This window comes from Anoplophora glabripennis, unplaced genomic scaffold, assembly GCF_000390285.2.
Source record: "Anoplophora glabripennis isolate ALB-LARVAE unplaced genomic scaffold, Agla_2.0 scaffold454, whole genome shotgun sequence".
In the NCBI taxonomy this organism is placed as follows: Eukaryota; Metazoa; Arthropoda; class Insecta; order Coleoptera; family Cerambycidae; genus Anoplophora; species Anoplophora glabripennis.
In genome coordinates this window covers 154,626-169,438 of record NW_019416575.1, presented here as the reverse complement: position 1 = coordinate 169,438, position 14,813 = coordinate 154,626, and the positions used below count along the sequence as shown (strand labels likewise).

At 30.6% G+C, this 14,813-nt stretch overlaps 1 protein-coding gene across 1 annotated transcript in view; it reads left to right on the top strand.

Annotated features, from left to right (window-relative positions):
• The first annotated feature begins 1,167 nt into the window (after positions 1-1,167).
• Positions 1,168-14,813, top strand: part of LOC108912358 (macrophage mannose receptor 1) — a 36,045-nt gene continuing 22,399 nt past the window's right edge. The window contains exons 1-4 of the mRNA XM_018717566.1: positions 1,168-1,305; positions 2,941-3,032; positions 9,849-9,957; positions 14,327-14,590. Coding sequence (XP_018573082.1) covers positions 1,215-1,305; positions 2,941-3,032; positions 9,849-9,957; positions 14,327-14,590 — 556 coding nt within the window. The 5' untranslated portion in view covers positions 1,168-1,214. The remainder of the gene's footprint in view (positions 1,306-2,940; positions 3,033-9,848; positions 9,958-14,326; positions 14,591-14,813) is intronic.

Genomic DNA, 14,813 nt, shown 5'->3' with positions numbered 1-14,813 from the left:
GACCATTGATATGAAGCATGCCGGCCAATCCAGCGATTGGGAAATGTGTTCTGTAACCAGGTCCTAACAGTTTCAGCAGAATGCACAGGACAATCGCCATGCTGAAAATAATAACAAATTCGGTGGGCCAGTGGTAAATTGTCCAATTCATTAGTAAAAAAAACGCATGGAGCATATTCCGGTAGCTGTTTCCATTGCACGTATCTTCAAAGAAGTATGGTAATATTATTCCATAAAAGGATACCACACACCATATACTTTTTTAAATATTACAGCCTAGATTGTATTCTAAAATGAATAGTATTCTATTTGAAACAAAAAAAAATCCTCTTATTCATCCTAACCGCGGACGTAAATATTTGTAAATAATCAAAGTAGGCCAATTTTTCCACAAATTAGAATTATGTCGTATATTTTAATTTTTTAACAACTTTTCCTAGCGACACATTTCAGAAATATTAAAAATGAAGGTAGTTTACTCTCGTGACATTTTCAGATTTTTTTATTTTCTGGACTTTATTTTAATCGTCATCATGGCAATCTCATTTTAAATTCAAGCAAAACTTTTTATCAAGTGTGCCTTTTTTCCGTAAAAAGTAAAATAAAAAAGTTTTTCCTCTTACTTATCCTAACCGCTTACATACTGTAGATTTTCAACAAACAAAGAATGGATACAAAAGACCTTTTTCATCAAACAGTTGTAAGCCAATGTTTCCTTCAACATAATTTGTAGAAATTTTGGCCTACAGTGGAGTTTACATCCTAATACCTAATATACTTTTGCTGTTGGAATATCAATACACTAGGGAAATTAAGTCATTTTCCTGTTTTAGTATTTTCATGTCTCTAATTAAATGATGGTTTTTTACACCTTAATCCTTTTTTTTAAACTTGCAATCCGTGTATACCTGTAGAATCCATAAGATAAATAAATTCGGTCTTCCTTTTTGTTTTAAATGTTTTATAATTTTGTGGGATTTACTACTGCAGAATCTATGTTCCCCAATGCCATTCGGAAATGCAAACATGTTTACTTATGACGCTTATCAGGCTACACTAGCATCCTCTTTAGAGAGTCTGGGTTGTATGATAATGTACGGGGATTTTATTATATCTATCTCTGGAAATAATTTATCACATATCCTGCCTATCCCTTATATATAATTGTAGACAAAACTATTTTGTGAAACAGTAGTCCAATTGCAGAGAGGAAGATGTTTTCCAAAATTGTGCTAGTGGTGTTTTTTTTCTTCGTGAATAGTAGTTTTGCTCACCCTAAGAGTCCATTGAATCCTTCATTTCAGGGTAAGAAATTTTAAATTAAAGAGGAACAATTTTCAAAGGAAAAGTATAATTAAAGAAACTCAATTCAGATATCTTGCAGTTTTTACCTGCTTATTCATTGAAAAGAGACGCAATTCTTATAAATGTATGTATATAATATAGATGCCGTCTTTTTTGTAGTTATTTATATAAATAACGGTGGTAACAATATTAATATACTGATTGTGTTTGAAATGAAAAACTTAAATCACATTTATTATTGAATTTATTTGAATTGAATTGACTGAATTGAATAAAAAATTAAATTAAAGAAAATTATTTAAAAAATTAAAGAAGTATATACTTACTTAATAATTATTGACAATAATGTTGTGTGTCACGTAACATTATGATATTGAATCTACATTTTACAAATTTCTTACTTCATGCTCGTACAGTATATAGACCTTTTTTTAATTTTTGCCTTGACATTGTGTGATAGATTATATAAATTCAAATTTACATTTGATTTAAGCATCGAAAAGGATATCGCACATATTTTTTTATTTATTTGAGTAGGTATTTTACCATCTAAAAAATAATACAATGATATAAACCTCAGCTCCAAAAGGACAGTTAAGGATTATTTCTTTTGAGAGTAGTATTGTCTAAATAAAAGTCTCACACTGAAAAGAAAACTAGACAAGCAGAAAAAACAAAATGCACATCACTATAAAGTGATCAATGTGAGATTTTTGGACGCAAAATTTTTTTCATGAAGTCCAAGAGTTATGTTTATTTTCTCATGATGCTTCTCTAAAAGAAAAACAGTGTAAAAAATCAATATCTTCCTAACAATGTACCATTTACATTTTGTTAATTATAATCGGCCAGCAAATTTCAAAAATAATAAAGTTATACATACCTATGTATTTTTATATATATTTAGTAAAATCAAAGGACGAAATTGCAAAATAATAACTAATTATTAATAAAAGTCATATAAAACATTATTTTACTTTTTTCCAGCACTGACAGTCTTTTTATTATTTTCTCATTTTTTTATATGGATTTATCTGATTTTTTATCTAACGATTCTTTGACTACAAACCACTTAACCATAACTAAACCATATTAAAACTATTTATAGATTTATAGGTTAAAAGTAGGTTTCAAATTATCGAAAATATTCGTAAAGACGTATGCCTTGGAACTTTTTAACTTTTTACCTAATTTATTTTTGGAATCAACGGAGTCACGAGGTAAACTTTTTTTAGAGAACAACAACACTTTTTGTAATATAATATGATAATTTGTTATATTACCCTAGTTGACCGCATATTAAAAAACTACCAAAGTAACTAAACGAAAAATCAAAAAAAGTTCAGGAGAGAAATATATTTTCAAAACGTTAACAATTTTTTAAAGTGCGCTAGGTATATAAAGTGACGTGTTTTTGAATTTTGTACCTATTTATCTGCTAAGTATTTTAATGTGAGATTTGTTGGTTAGGCAAAACTATTTTTATTAAAATAACCCTTTTGACACGAGGGTTTATTTCACCAATTTTAAAATTTTTTCACAGGTGGCAAAATATCTCAAAAAGAACATGGAATGTATTCAATACAATTTCGATTATATTTGAGTTACACATATTTAGATTCTTTTATTTTTTAGGCTGGGATACTTTTTTTGGGAGTAATTTGACATCTTTGATACATTTATTTCACAGTGATGGGAAGAGTTACTACTTTGGTTTCCATTTTAAGGTAAGTTTTTGTATTATTATTATTTTGTTGTTATAAAATATCGGTTAAAAATTATATGTATCGGTAACAAAAAAAAAATCATAGTTAATCAGATGCACTGACAGGCTTCTTTAAATTAAATATATAGGAAGGAAAAAGTTTAGAAGATGACTTTCTACTTACTTTTTACATACTTCACTTGAAAGTTGCACATTAGAAAACACTACATGCTTAAATATATCAAATTGATTAATGTGTTGCTGCTCTATTATGCAATTGTTATAAATCCTACCTATTTTTGTATGAAAATTACTTAAAAAAAATATATTTCGAATTTCTTTTCCTTCTTCGTAAACTGTGATTCTTGCAACTACAAATATTAATAGTAATAATAGTATTTTCACATCTAGTTCAGTCGGTATCTGTTTCGGGATGAATTTTTTATATAGTAATGATAATTTTTGTTGGAAATAGTTCTAAATATTATGTAGAATGATAATTGCGATATGCGCCCTCTGAAAATAGTTGTGCATAATTGTTAGCGCAAGAAAATGTAAAAAAATAATAAAAAAGAGCATTTTTCTTCTTTCTTTCGCGTATAACTCGGAGAATATTGACATTAGAGAAAATAGTCAAAAAAAAAGTTTCGTATTGAGATAAAAGTTGTCCGGAATTTTTATGTGCATTATTGTTGCTGCAATAAAGTATAGACCGAAAAGAATTCGTGAAAAGGGAACGTTTTTTCATTAATTTATTTCGGACCTTGACTTTAGAGCAGTCATATAAAAAATATGGTTCTGAGTACTTTATGATATGGTAGTATTGCAGACATTTTTTCATCGAAATCGACCTGGTAGGATTAAATTATTAATTAAGAAAATACAGAATTATACTTATCTTTCAATTCTCTCTCACGGTAAAACTAATGATTATTTTGAGCTCCCAATTTTTTTACGTACCCTTTGGAGTCTCAGCTATCAATTCCCATTTAAAAATTTTTGATTTTATCAATTTTAACAACAATTAGAATTGTTTCAAAATTTCTTCAAGAAAATACTTTTAAACATTTAGAGCTGTTAGAGTAAAAAAATCTTTCGATTTAAATTTATATGTAAAATAAAAAACATTAATTTTCAAATTTAATAAAAAATACGAAGAAGCCTCTATTTTTGAAGAACTACATATTTTTCGTTGATAAATGATCAAATACGATTGTTCATTTCAAGATTAGCATTTATTTTGAATATTTCTCGAATACAAAAAAATTATCTTCAAATTGGTACTTAAAACAAATTAGAAGTTGTTTCATTGATAGCTTTTATTTTAAAATATAACGTAAATTTTTTATTGACATTAATTGAAATAATCATATATCTAGCTATGGAAACAGATAAACAAACACATTTAAGCAACTAAACACAATTAAAAAATACATACGTCAATTTCAGTTCTGACAGTGAAAACAGATTTAATTTTTGGAAACGTTTATTATAATTAATGTACCTGATACCTTAATGTGTATTTTCTTTATGTGGAATATTTGGTGGGGCAAAAATAGTTTAGTAAAGATCTTTTTGACTCAACGGTTTATTTAATTATTTAATTTGTAATTATTTCACTGGTGCAAAAACAACCAATAAGTAGAAATCGATCCAAAAATTTACTTACTACTACAAATAAGTTACTTTAGCGGAATCTTCAAATTCTTTGTGATACTTATTTGCTTTAACTTTTAACTTTTAAGTGCGTCGATCGATATCTAGGAAAATATTGCTCCGAAAAATTTGAAAATTTGGCAATATAGCAATGTCCCTAAGGCGAACACAACTAAAATATCTAGAACTATCCAGCACTTCCTGTTATACTGGAAGTGGACTCCAACTTCGTTATTTTAAATGGGACGTCATATATATTATTGGATTTCGGATTCCACGTGAAATTTGAGGATTACTTTATTAAATATATTTAAAAAAAAAATTGACAGATGCAAGAGTCCGAAGAGATGATAGTAACTCTTTTCAAAGCGTCGTATCAAGCAGATTTTTGATACCTGTAACGATAAATTATGGTATACCAAGAAACTAAAACATTTAATACTAGGTGTTTCATTTTGATAACTTCAAACAGCTATAACTTTGTTAACTTAAATGAAACACTCTCTATTTTTTTACTCTGTCGTATGCAGATCGAAATTTCCTTTCAAACCGTATAAGGATTGTTAGTGTTACCGTTACTATTTTTAGAGATATTTGCAATTTTCTATTTTTTGGACACTTTTTCTCGTATCCGATCTGTTATCAAATTGGCCATGACCAGAAACACTCCGAAACGATTAAAATAACTTGACATTCGTCTAGTTAATTATGAAATTATTTGTAATGTACCTCTTAAAATTTAGTTATGTTACGCCTATGTATAATTACCATTCTCTCTTAAGTTAAGGAAAATTTGTATACTAATGTTTATTTATTCATTTGATATTTCCTGTTATTGTGTAGGTTAAGATAAGAATATTTTGTGTACTATTAGTAAGGAAGTAATTATCTAAATAAGAATTCCTTGTGGTTAATCGTTAATGATGTAGATGTATAAAACCAATTATTTGTTTACCTATCAGCGACAGCAGACTAAATAATTGTAAACAGAGTACCGGGTGATTCTTTTATCATGGGAAATGAGTTTTTCTCGTAAACGGCTGCAGCAAATTGAGTTATGTAAACAGTATTTTATTTGGGCTGATTGATGCTTGAAATTGCGAAGGATATGAATGTTATAATTAAGCGACGCTGGGCGTCGCGACGCTTCAAAAATTTTTTTGTCAGAAGCATACCATTTTTATTTCAGAAATTGGAAGATCTATTGAATATAAACACTTTTTCCAAATACCATTTTTTTTCATCTAAAACCATTCAAAAATTACAGACCAGTTTTTATGTGTTAAATTGGTCGATTGCCATGCAAAGAATGCATGGTTTTTTAAATTTCACTAAAGCAGGTAGGCTTTGAAAAAACAAAATTGGCTTATATTAATTGATGTCTGAAATTGTCAGTGTAATTTTAATTATTTCTATTAAAATAGTAAGTAATAAGAAATATGTTTACACATTCAGAAAAAGTTGACATGCTTTTGTTATACGGAGAAGCCCAAAAAAATGCTTTAACTGCAAGAAGATTATATGCGGAAAAATACCCCGAACGCAACCTTCCAGACCACAAAATTTTTGCTAGGTTAGAAAGTAGTTTGCGTCAAAACCCTAAAGCATTTGAAGGTAGGTTTTGTGTTTTTTTATAAATCTCCATAAATTCAATGAGCCAAATTTGCAGGTAAAAGATTAAGAACAAAAACTGTCACGACGGATGAAAATGTGGCAATTATTTTAAATTACTTTAACAATCATCATGAAGCTTCTATAAGAGAGGCTTCAAGAGACTTAAATTTAAATTATAGCGTGATACAAAGAGTTTTAAAAAGCAACAAATACCATGACTATAAATTTCATAATTTGCAAGAACTTTCGCTAAGAGATTGTGAGCGGAGGGAGGATTTTATTTGTCAGTTTTTGGTGTCTTTGGATGATAATCCTAATTTATTTTCTCATATATTATGGACAGACGAAAGTCATTTTGTTAGTCATGGATTACCAAACAAAAAAAATACCCATTATTGGTCGGACGAAAACCCGTATAAAATCAGGCAACATCAAAGGCAGGGCCACTTTGGCATAAATGTCTGGTGCGGAATAGTCGGGCGGCACTTAGTAGGGCCATACTTTTATGAAGGCGCCTTGACGGGCGCAAGATACTTAGATTTTCTCCAAAATCACCTTCCTCTTTTGCTGGAACATGTGCCACTGCAAATCAGAAGAAACTTATGGTTTCAACTAGATGGAGCTCCTTGCCACAATGCGGCCATTGTTCAAAATTATTTGAATGAATTCTACCACGGAAGATGGTTGGGGACACACGGGCCCTTGAAATTTCCGCCTAGGTCCCCGGACTTGACACCCTTAGATTTCTTTTTATGGGGAACTTTAAAAAATATAGTGTATAAAACAAAATCTAATAATTTAGATAATTTAAAACAAAACATTATTGATGCGTGCAATGGAATATCTGGTGATGTTTTAAGAAAAGTTACATCTTGCGAAATAAGAAAGCGGTACAATTTATGTTTAGATAACGATGGCGCCTATATCGAGCAATTGTTAAAATAAGATTTGTGAATTAAGAGTTAATTTTTACTAAACACAGTTCATGTTATTCTTTAGTGTTTTATGTATTGGTTGTTGTTAGTGTAAACGTTCATTATTTCTTAAACAATTAAATTAGTGTTATTAAATGTAGTAACATTTTGTAAATTGTTTTCTTTAAATCCTAAATTATATTTGTGGTCAATATCAGCATAAAAGTTAGCCTGTCTGCTTTAGTGAAATTTAAAAAACCATGCATTCTTTGCATGGCAATCGACCAATTTAACACATAAAAACTGGTCTGTAATTTTTGAATGGTTTTAGATGAAAAAAAATGGTATTTGGAAAAAGTGTTTCCATTCAATAGATCTTCCAATTTCTGAAATAAAAATGGTATTCTTCTGACAAAAAAAAAATTTTGAAGCGTCGCGACGCCCAGCGTCGCTTAATTATAACTTTCATATCAATCGCAATTTCAAGCATCAATCAGCCCAAATAAAATACTTTTTACAGAACTCAATTTGCTGCAGCCGTTTACGAGAAAAACTCATTTCCCATGATAAAAGAATCACCCTGTACATAAGATCTGGTTGTACGCCAGTGATGTATTTCCTCTTGAATTATATAAAATCAAAACCTCTCTGCCAAAACATTCATTCAATATTCGAAATTCATTCATTCAACGATCATAATCAATCAACGATATCAAACTTAGTTATTCAACAACTACCTTTAATAGTAATAATAAAATAAAGTGTTAGTCAAGCAATTAATAAAATACTAAAGAAAAGGTCAGTGTCTCAATCCTCATCCAAGGAAAGGTTCCATTACACATTAATATGTCTAATAGTTTTTGCTGAAAATTTAAATAAAAATGCCGGGGGATGTTTAAATTATACGTATTAGGATTTTTTTAATTTGTTTCTTATTTATGAAAAAAATCCGCAGACTCGCTACATGTTCTTGAAATTACTTTGTCACATTTTCCATAAATAACATACAAATTAAAATAATCCTCATAATTTAAATGATCCCCAGACATTTTTATTTAAATTTTCGGCAGAAACTATTCAGACACAACAATAATTTGACAACTAATTTGACAACATGACAACTAAATGTCATGTTATTTCAATTGTTTTTGGAGTGATTCTGGTCATGGTCAATTTGAGAACAGGTCTGATACGAGAAAAACTGCCCAAAAAGAAAATTGCAAATATCTCTAAAAATAGTAACTGCAACCCCAGCAATCCTCATATGGCTTGAAAGGGAATTTCAATCTGCATACGACAGAGCAAAAAATATAGGGCGTTCCATTTAAGTTAACAAAGTTATAGCTGATTGAAGTTATCAAAATGTAACAGCAAAAATGAAACATCTAGTATTAAAATTAAATGTTTTAATTTGTTGGTATACCATAATTTAGCGTTACCTATGCCCTTTACAGGTACCAAAAATCCACTTGATATAACGCTCCTCAAAAAAGTTACTAGCACCTCCGCGGATCCTTGCATCTGTCAAATTTTTTCTTTAAAAATTAATATCTTAAAATCTATAACTCCTAGGTATAGGGAATATTTAATAAAGTGACCCTCAAATTTCACGTAGAATCCGAAAATGCAATAATATATAGGGTGTCCCATTTAAAATAACGAAGTTGGTGTCGACTTCCGGTATAACCGGAAGTGCTAGAGAGCAATATTTTGGTTGTGTTCACCCCAGGGACATTGACATGTTGACAAATTTTCAATTTTTTCGGAGCTATACTTTCCTAGATATCGATCGACGCAGTTCCCGATGGGACACCCCTGTATTGTTCCTTTATTTTATGTTACTACTGTTATTTAGTAAAATCCTTGATATATTACCAACAAAGTACCTTTAAATGCACTAAAACACAATTATTTACATAAATATGTTTTCTTTATCATTTACCATTTCTGCGCTTTGCTCATTTAAACTTTTGTTTTAAATTTTTGGTGTTTGCTCGTTTACTTTTGAGAAAATGTACACTGTTTATGAGTGTCGATAACAAAATGATCTCCGCAAACCACTCCGACTCTGCCACTGCGCATCTGACTTCACCAGTCAGATTAAATAAGCTGGGCTGTGAGCTTGTATTCCTCACATACTTATTGTATGTTCCTCAAGTTTTAATAGCAGAACAGGACGAATCGATCAAATGACCTTTTGACTAAATGTACTTACAATAGGTATTTAATTTAATTTATTATTATTAGATATAGCCAAAAGGCTGCGTTATAATTGTAACTTGTAGTGAAATTATTGTCAGTCGTTAAGCAATTAGCAGCTATCAAATCTGTCTAAAAACACCACGGTTTTTGTTACATCTTCATTAATATTAGAGATAGACACATTTAACCTCTTATCTCTGCAATCTTGAGAAAGCTTTGTAACAGAATATCTAAAAATATACAGAGTGTTTCATAGGAAACACAAATTGATTAAAAAATATGATTCCTGTTGAAAATTAGTGAAAGTATCAAATATTCCGTTTTAATTTCTAATCGAATTTAGTATTCCCGCGTAATGGCCCAGTATCTTACGAAAAATATCTGTAAATATTCAACAAAAGTTTTAAATAGAACAATTCTGTATAGCGGTATTAATTTTGTACTTTTTCAAGGCTACATATTTCCAAGCAGCCCAATTCTGTGAAGATATTCATATGAAACTTGTCACCATCGAGAACGCCGAAGAAAATAACAGGCTCTATAAATATGTTAGAGATTCTAGTGAGTATTTTTTTCCAAAATATAATCAGTTATATGAACATATAGGATCTAAATATTCTGTATACATGGATCTATCATATACGAGGTTTGTTCAGAAAATAACCGAACTTTATTATTTATTTTGTACATTATTTGTCATTGTCTCCTTTAAAGTACACCCCTCCTCTATTCACAGACTTTTCCCAGATCGTTTCCGTGAAAGTTTTCCCCAGTTTAGCGCAAAATTTTATGTTGCATTGTTGTTCTCGAAAGTCGCACATTTCAAAAATCATCACAGTTACACATGTTGCACTCAAATAACAATATTACGAAAAGTAAATGAGATATCAACCATCCAAGAACATGTAGTTACAGAGGAAGTTATGCACAACGCAATGCTGCCAACCGCATATCAGTAAATCTCCATTCTCTCCTTAATTGAAACAGTTCGGTTATTTTCTGAACAGACCTTGTATTCTTGGGGTTAAAATAAAATGATTGAAATAAACACACCTCTCTCTAAAGTTACTTTGTTTAGGTACTAGCGGGCGTCAAAAATGCCAATCGCAAACCAGTATGTACTTCTGTATAGGTGCCACTTTATGAAATAATAATCGGAGTAATTATTGCATTAATAGAAATATGAAAAGTGACCTCATTTTTAAGTATTTTCTTATTTTATTATACAGGGTGTTACAAATTAGTAGGTCAAGCAGTTAACCACATATTCTTCGGACTAAAATAATGGGACTTATCTTATGTCACTTTTCATTTCGGAGCCCATTTTCAAAATACAGGGTGTCAAAATTAAAATTTAAAAAATGATTTTTATTGATAACTCCGGTGATTGTAGAGATATTTATTTAAAATTTAGCACATATATTGTTCTTAAGTCGGCACACTTTTTTTTTGTAATTTTGGTTTAAAATATCAAAGTGCGAACGGATTTGAGGGGGGTTGCAGTACCCATGGACCTCCAATTTTTTTGGAGACACCTATGTTATCCAAATATTTTTTATTTTTAGTTAAAGCGGCTGCGGCGTTTTATTCTATTTTGTTCACTGTTATAAGATTTTGATTCGGAGCTCGGTTTACGAGATATTGTAACTTTTTTGGATACGCGACATCAATTTAGTCGACGTTAGACTTTAATTATTGTACGAGATAAAGACTGAAACCACATATTTTGATTTGGGGCTTTTTATACGAGATATTTCAACTTTTTTAGATATGTTAGATTTAGCTCAAATTAAATATCGCTGATCATGATGATCATCATTTCCCTTTTATTCAATAAACTGAAATAAATACCGTCTCAAATCTTTCGCATTTAGAGTACATTTCATATAAAACAGTTACAGTATTTCGTGAACAAGGTCCGAAATCAAAATCTTACAAGAGTGAAAAAAATTGAATAAAGCACCACTTTATCTAAAATATAATATTTGGAAAGCATAAACGTCTCAAAAAAAATTGGAGGTGCATGGGCACTGCAACCCCCCCTCAACTCCGTTCGCACTTTGATATTTTAAACCAAAATTATACAAAAAGTGTGCCGACTTAAGATCAATATACAGGGTGTCCCGTTCATAGAAAAATAATAGGGGTAGTTCATGTAAAGTTTGTTTCTTAGACGCCCTGTTTTCGAGGTACAGTGTGTTGAAGTTGTTACTTTCCAAGTGGTTTTTCTTAATTATCTTTAAATCGCCTAAAGATAAAAATGTTAAAATTTGTACGAGTTATAATCAACTGTGCGTTAAGAATAATGTGTAAACGGTTTCTTTCTGAAAAGCACTGCCGCCGATACAGGTAATTGGAGGGGTACAATCGAAAAAAATATGTAAAGTCAAAATTTGTTACATTTCTAAACGGTTTTGTAAACTCTACAGCAGGGGTCGGCAAGTAATTTTAGGTGGGGTCCGGATACTTTTAAAAATTTTTAACGAGGTCCAGAAAAAAAAATTCATATTTCTTACAAATTTTCATTTGAACTCAAATTTAATCTGCTTACTAACCATTAAGAACTCAAAACACTCACACAATTTTAAAATACTAGAAAAAATGATAAGGTTGACACTTAAACGTAAAAAAAACATTTTTTAAATAATTTATTTGAGTAATTTATACTTTAAAAAAATTTTTGGCCGTCCAGTATTTTACCTTCCGCGGTCCGGACCTGGACCGCGGTCCGCCAGTTGCCGACCTTTGCTCTACAGCATACTACAAAAAAGGTATATTTGTCGAAATTCGGAAGCATATACCATTTCCCAAAAAAATGAAGTTGCATGCAAGTGGGGGACAATTTCAGCATCTACTGTAGTATTTTGAGTTTTGCTCATTTATTTAATTATGCAGCTGTTTTGTTCTGTATATCTCCGAGTCTGTTTCCCAATATTTTTCTGTTCTTATCACTTTTTTGAAGCATTCATGCCCATCAACAATTCAGTTCTTTCAACAATTATTTATTTTAGTAGTGGTAGTGTAGTAGTTTACAAAATCTAAAATTGGTTATTAATAGATAATTAATTACCATAATTTGTTTATTTTAATTTACTTTTATAAATGTTAGTTTACAACAAGCTAAAATTTAAAATAATTTTTTTTAGTTAATAAAATGCTTCCGAATTTCGACAAGTATACCTTTTTTTGTATTATGCTTTAGAGTTTACAGAACCATTTAGGAATGTAACAAATTTTGACTTTTAACATATTTTTTTATTGGACCCCTCCAATTACCTGTATCTGCGACACTGCTTTTCAGAAAGATACCATCTGCATATTATTCTTAACGCACAGTTGATGTTTGCTATTTACTTTAGCCGATTTAAAGATAATTAAGGAAAACCATTTGGAAAGTAACATCTTCAACACACTGTATCTCGAAAACATGGCGTCTAAGAAAAAAACTTTACATGAACTAACCTTATTATTTTCCCAAGAGGAACTTGCACACAAGTTTTTTTGAAACATGAACGGGATACCCTGTATGTGCTCAATTTTAAATAAATATCATAACATAGACGTACTAAAAAAATAGGGGGTCCATGAGTACTGAACCCCCCTTCCCTCCATTCGCTGAAGTTATCAATAAAGATAATTTTTTAAATGTTGGTTCTGACATCCTGTATATTGAAAATAAAAATGGCATAAGAAAAGTACCATTATTTTAATTCAAAGAATATGCGGTTAACGGGTTGACCTACTAGTTTGTAACACCCTGTATAACGGCGTCTCTTTCAGGTTTTTCCTGCTTGAAAATTTTTCGTATTTATGATTTTCGAATAAGTTAATTTATTAGCCATCACTAACGTAGTTTAACTGCAAATCTGATTTAATAATTGTCATCAAAATTGATAATGAAAACAAAATAATGTTTTATAAGTTTCAAGAAATTATAATCTAATCTACTTTCACGAAAACGTTCGAAAATGGTGACTATTTTCAGGATCACACAATTCGGTTAATCATCTGTTAGTTCAGGTTTTTCTCTTTTCTGTAAATTGTCTCTTTATCAAATTTGAATCTTTTTGGTTATTCTTATTGAATAACATTAAGCTAACTGAATTCGATGAGAACAAATTACACTCCATATTTTGTAGAATGAGAAAAATCTAAAAAAAGCAATAATAATGATAATAATAATTAATGAAGGAACTGGCGATTACAAGTTTTTGAACTTCACAAAGCATTATTTCGAAATAAATACATTTTTGATAATGATTATATCAAATTTGAATAAGAAATACGTTGATAGTAATTATTAATTACGCCAAAACCATTAGAAATAAAAAAATATAAGAGAGTAAATTATATAAATAGGTTCTTGTCTGTCTCTTCAGAAAAATATGATTATCTGTTTATAGATGAGAGTACCTCTCCCTTTGAAAATACAATGACTTCGGTTGCTCTGCCAAAAAATAACATCTATAGACAAGTATTAGCATGCCAATCATTATTTAAGTTTGACAGTTTTAAAGTAATTTTGGAAAAAAATAATTTTTGCCAATTTTTAAGAGCTAAACGAAATAACTTTGGACTTTGATGCAAGAATTTCTGGTAGTTTCTTCCAAATAAGTCTGATATAGCTCTGATGGCGGGGAGGGAAATACCTACGTCTTATTCCTTCTAGGCGAATGCGTTCTTTTTCAGTTTCACGCAGCTCTGCCTGAGTCAGAAGCGCAAACTTATTTGTCTCGGTCTGCACATGGAGAATTGGGACACCCAGTATAGGTCATGGTTGACATTTTCAAAAATGTGGCTTTAAGTCAGTTTAATTGCTAGATATTCAATAAAAACTTCAGTTACTTTGATATTCCCACCAAAGATTCATATTGCAACCAATGGTGAATTATTCTACTCAATACTCATCCTTTCGTTTTCACTTTTTTAGATAAAGGTGATTTGTTTTGGACCTCTGGATCGAAATTACTAGATGGAAAGCATTGGATATGGATGTCTAAAGGCCAACCAATCGAATACACCAACTGGGCTCCCGGAAATCCAGACAGTCAAACTGAACACTGCATTGCAGCGTTTCATAGCAAGAACGTTGGCCTCACTTGGACTGATAGAGACTGCTTGGTGCAGTTGGGTTTCATATGCGAACGGAGAGTACCAGCCAACGACACGCCTGAAGCGAATACTGAGGTTACACGTAAGTTGGCTTCGATATTTACATGTAATCTCTGACAGATAAAAAGGGATGTTTACCGATAAGGACCGCATAGAGTCTTAGCCATATTGTATCGTGCGAATTTAGGCCATCCTGTTTGCATACACTCCCCCGGGTTATCCTAAGTAAAGTCTGCTTGATATTTGGATTGAACGGTGGTCTCTTAACGTTCAGAATGGCGATACTTTTAAAAACCTTTTTATAA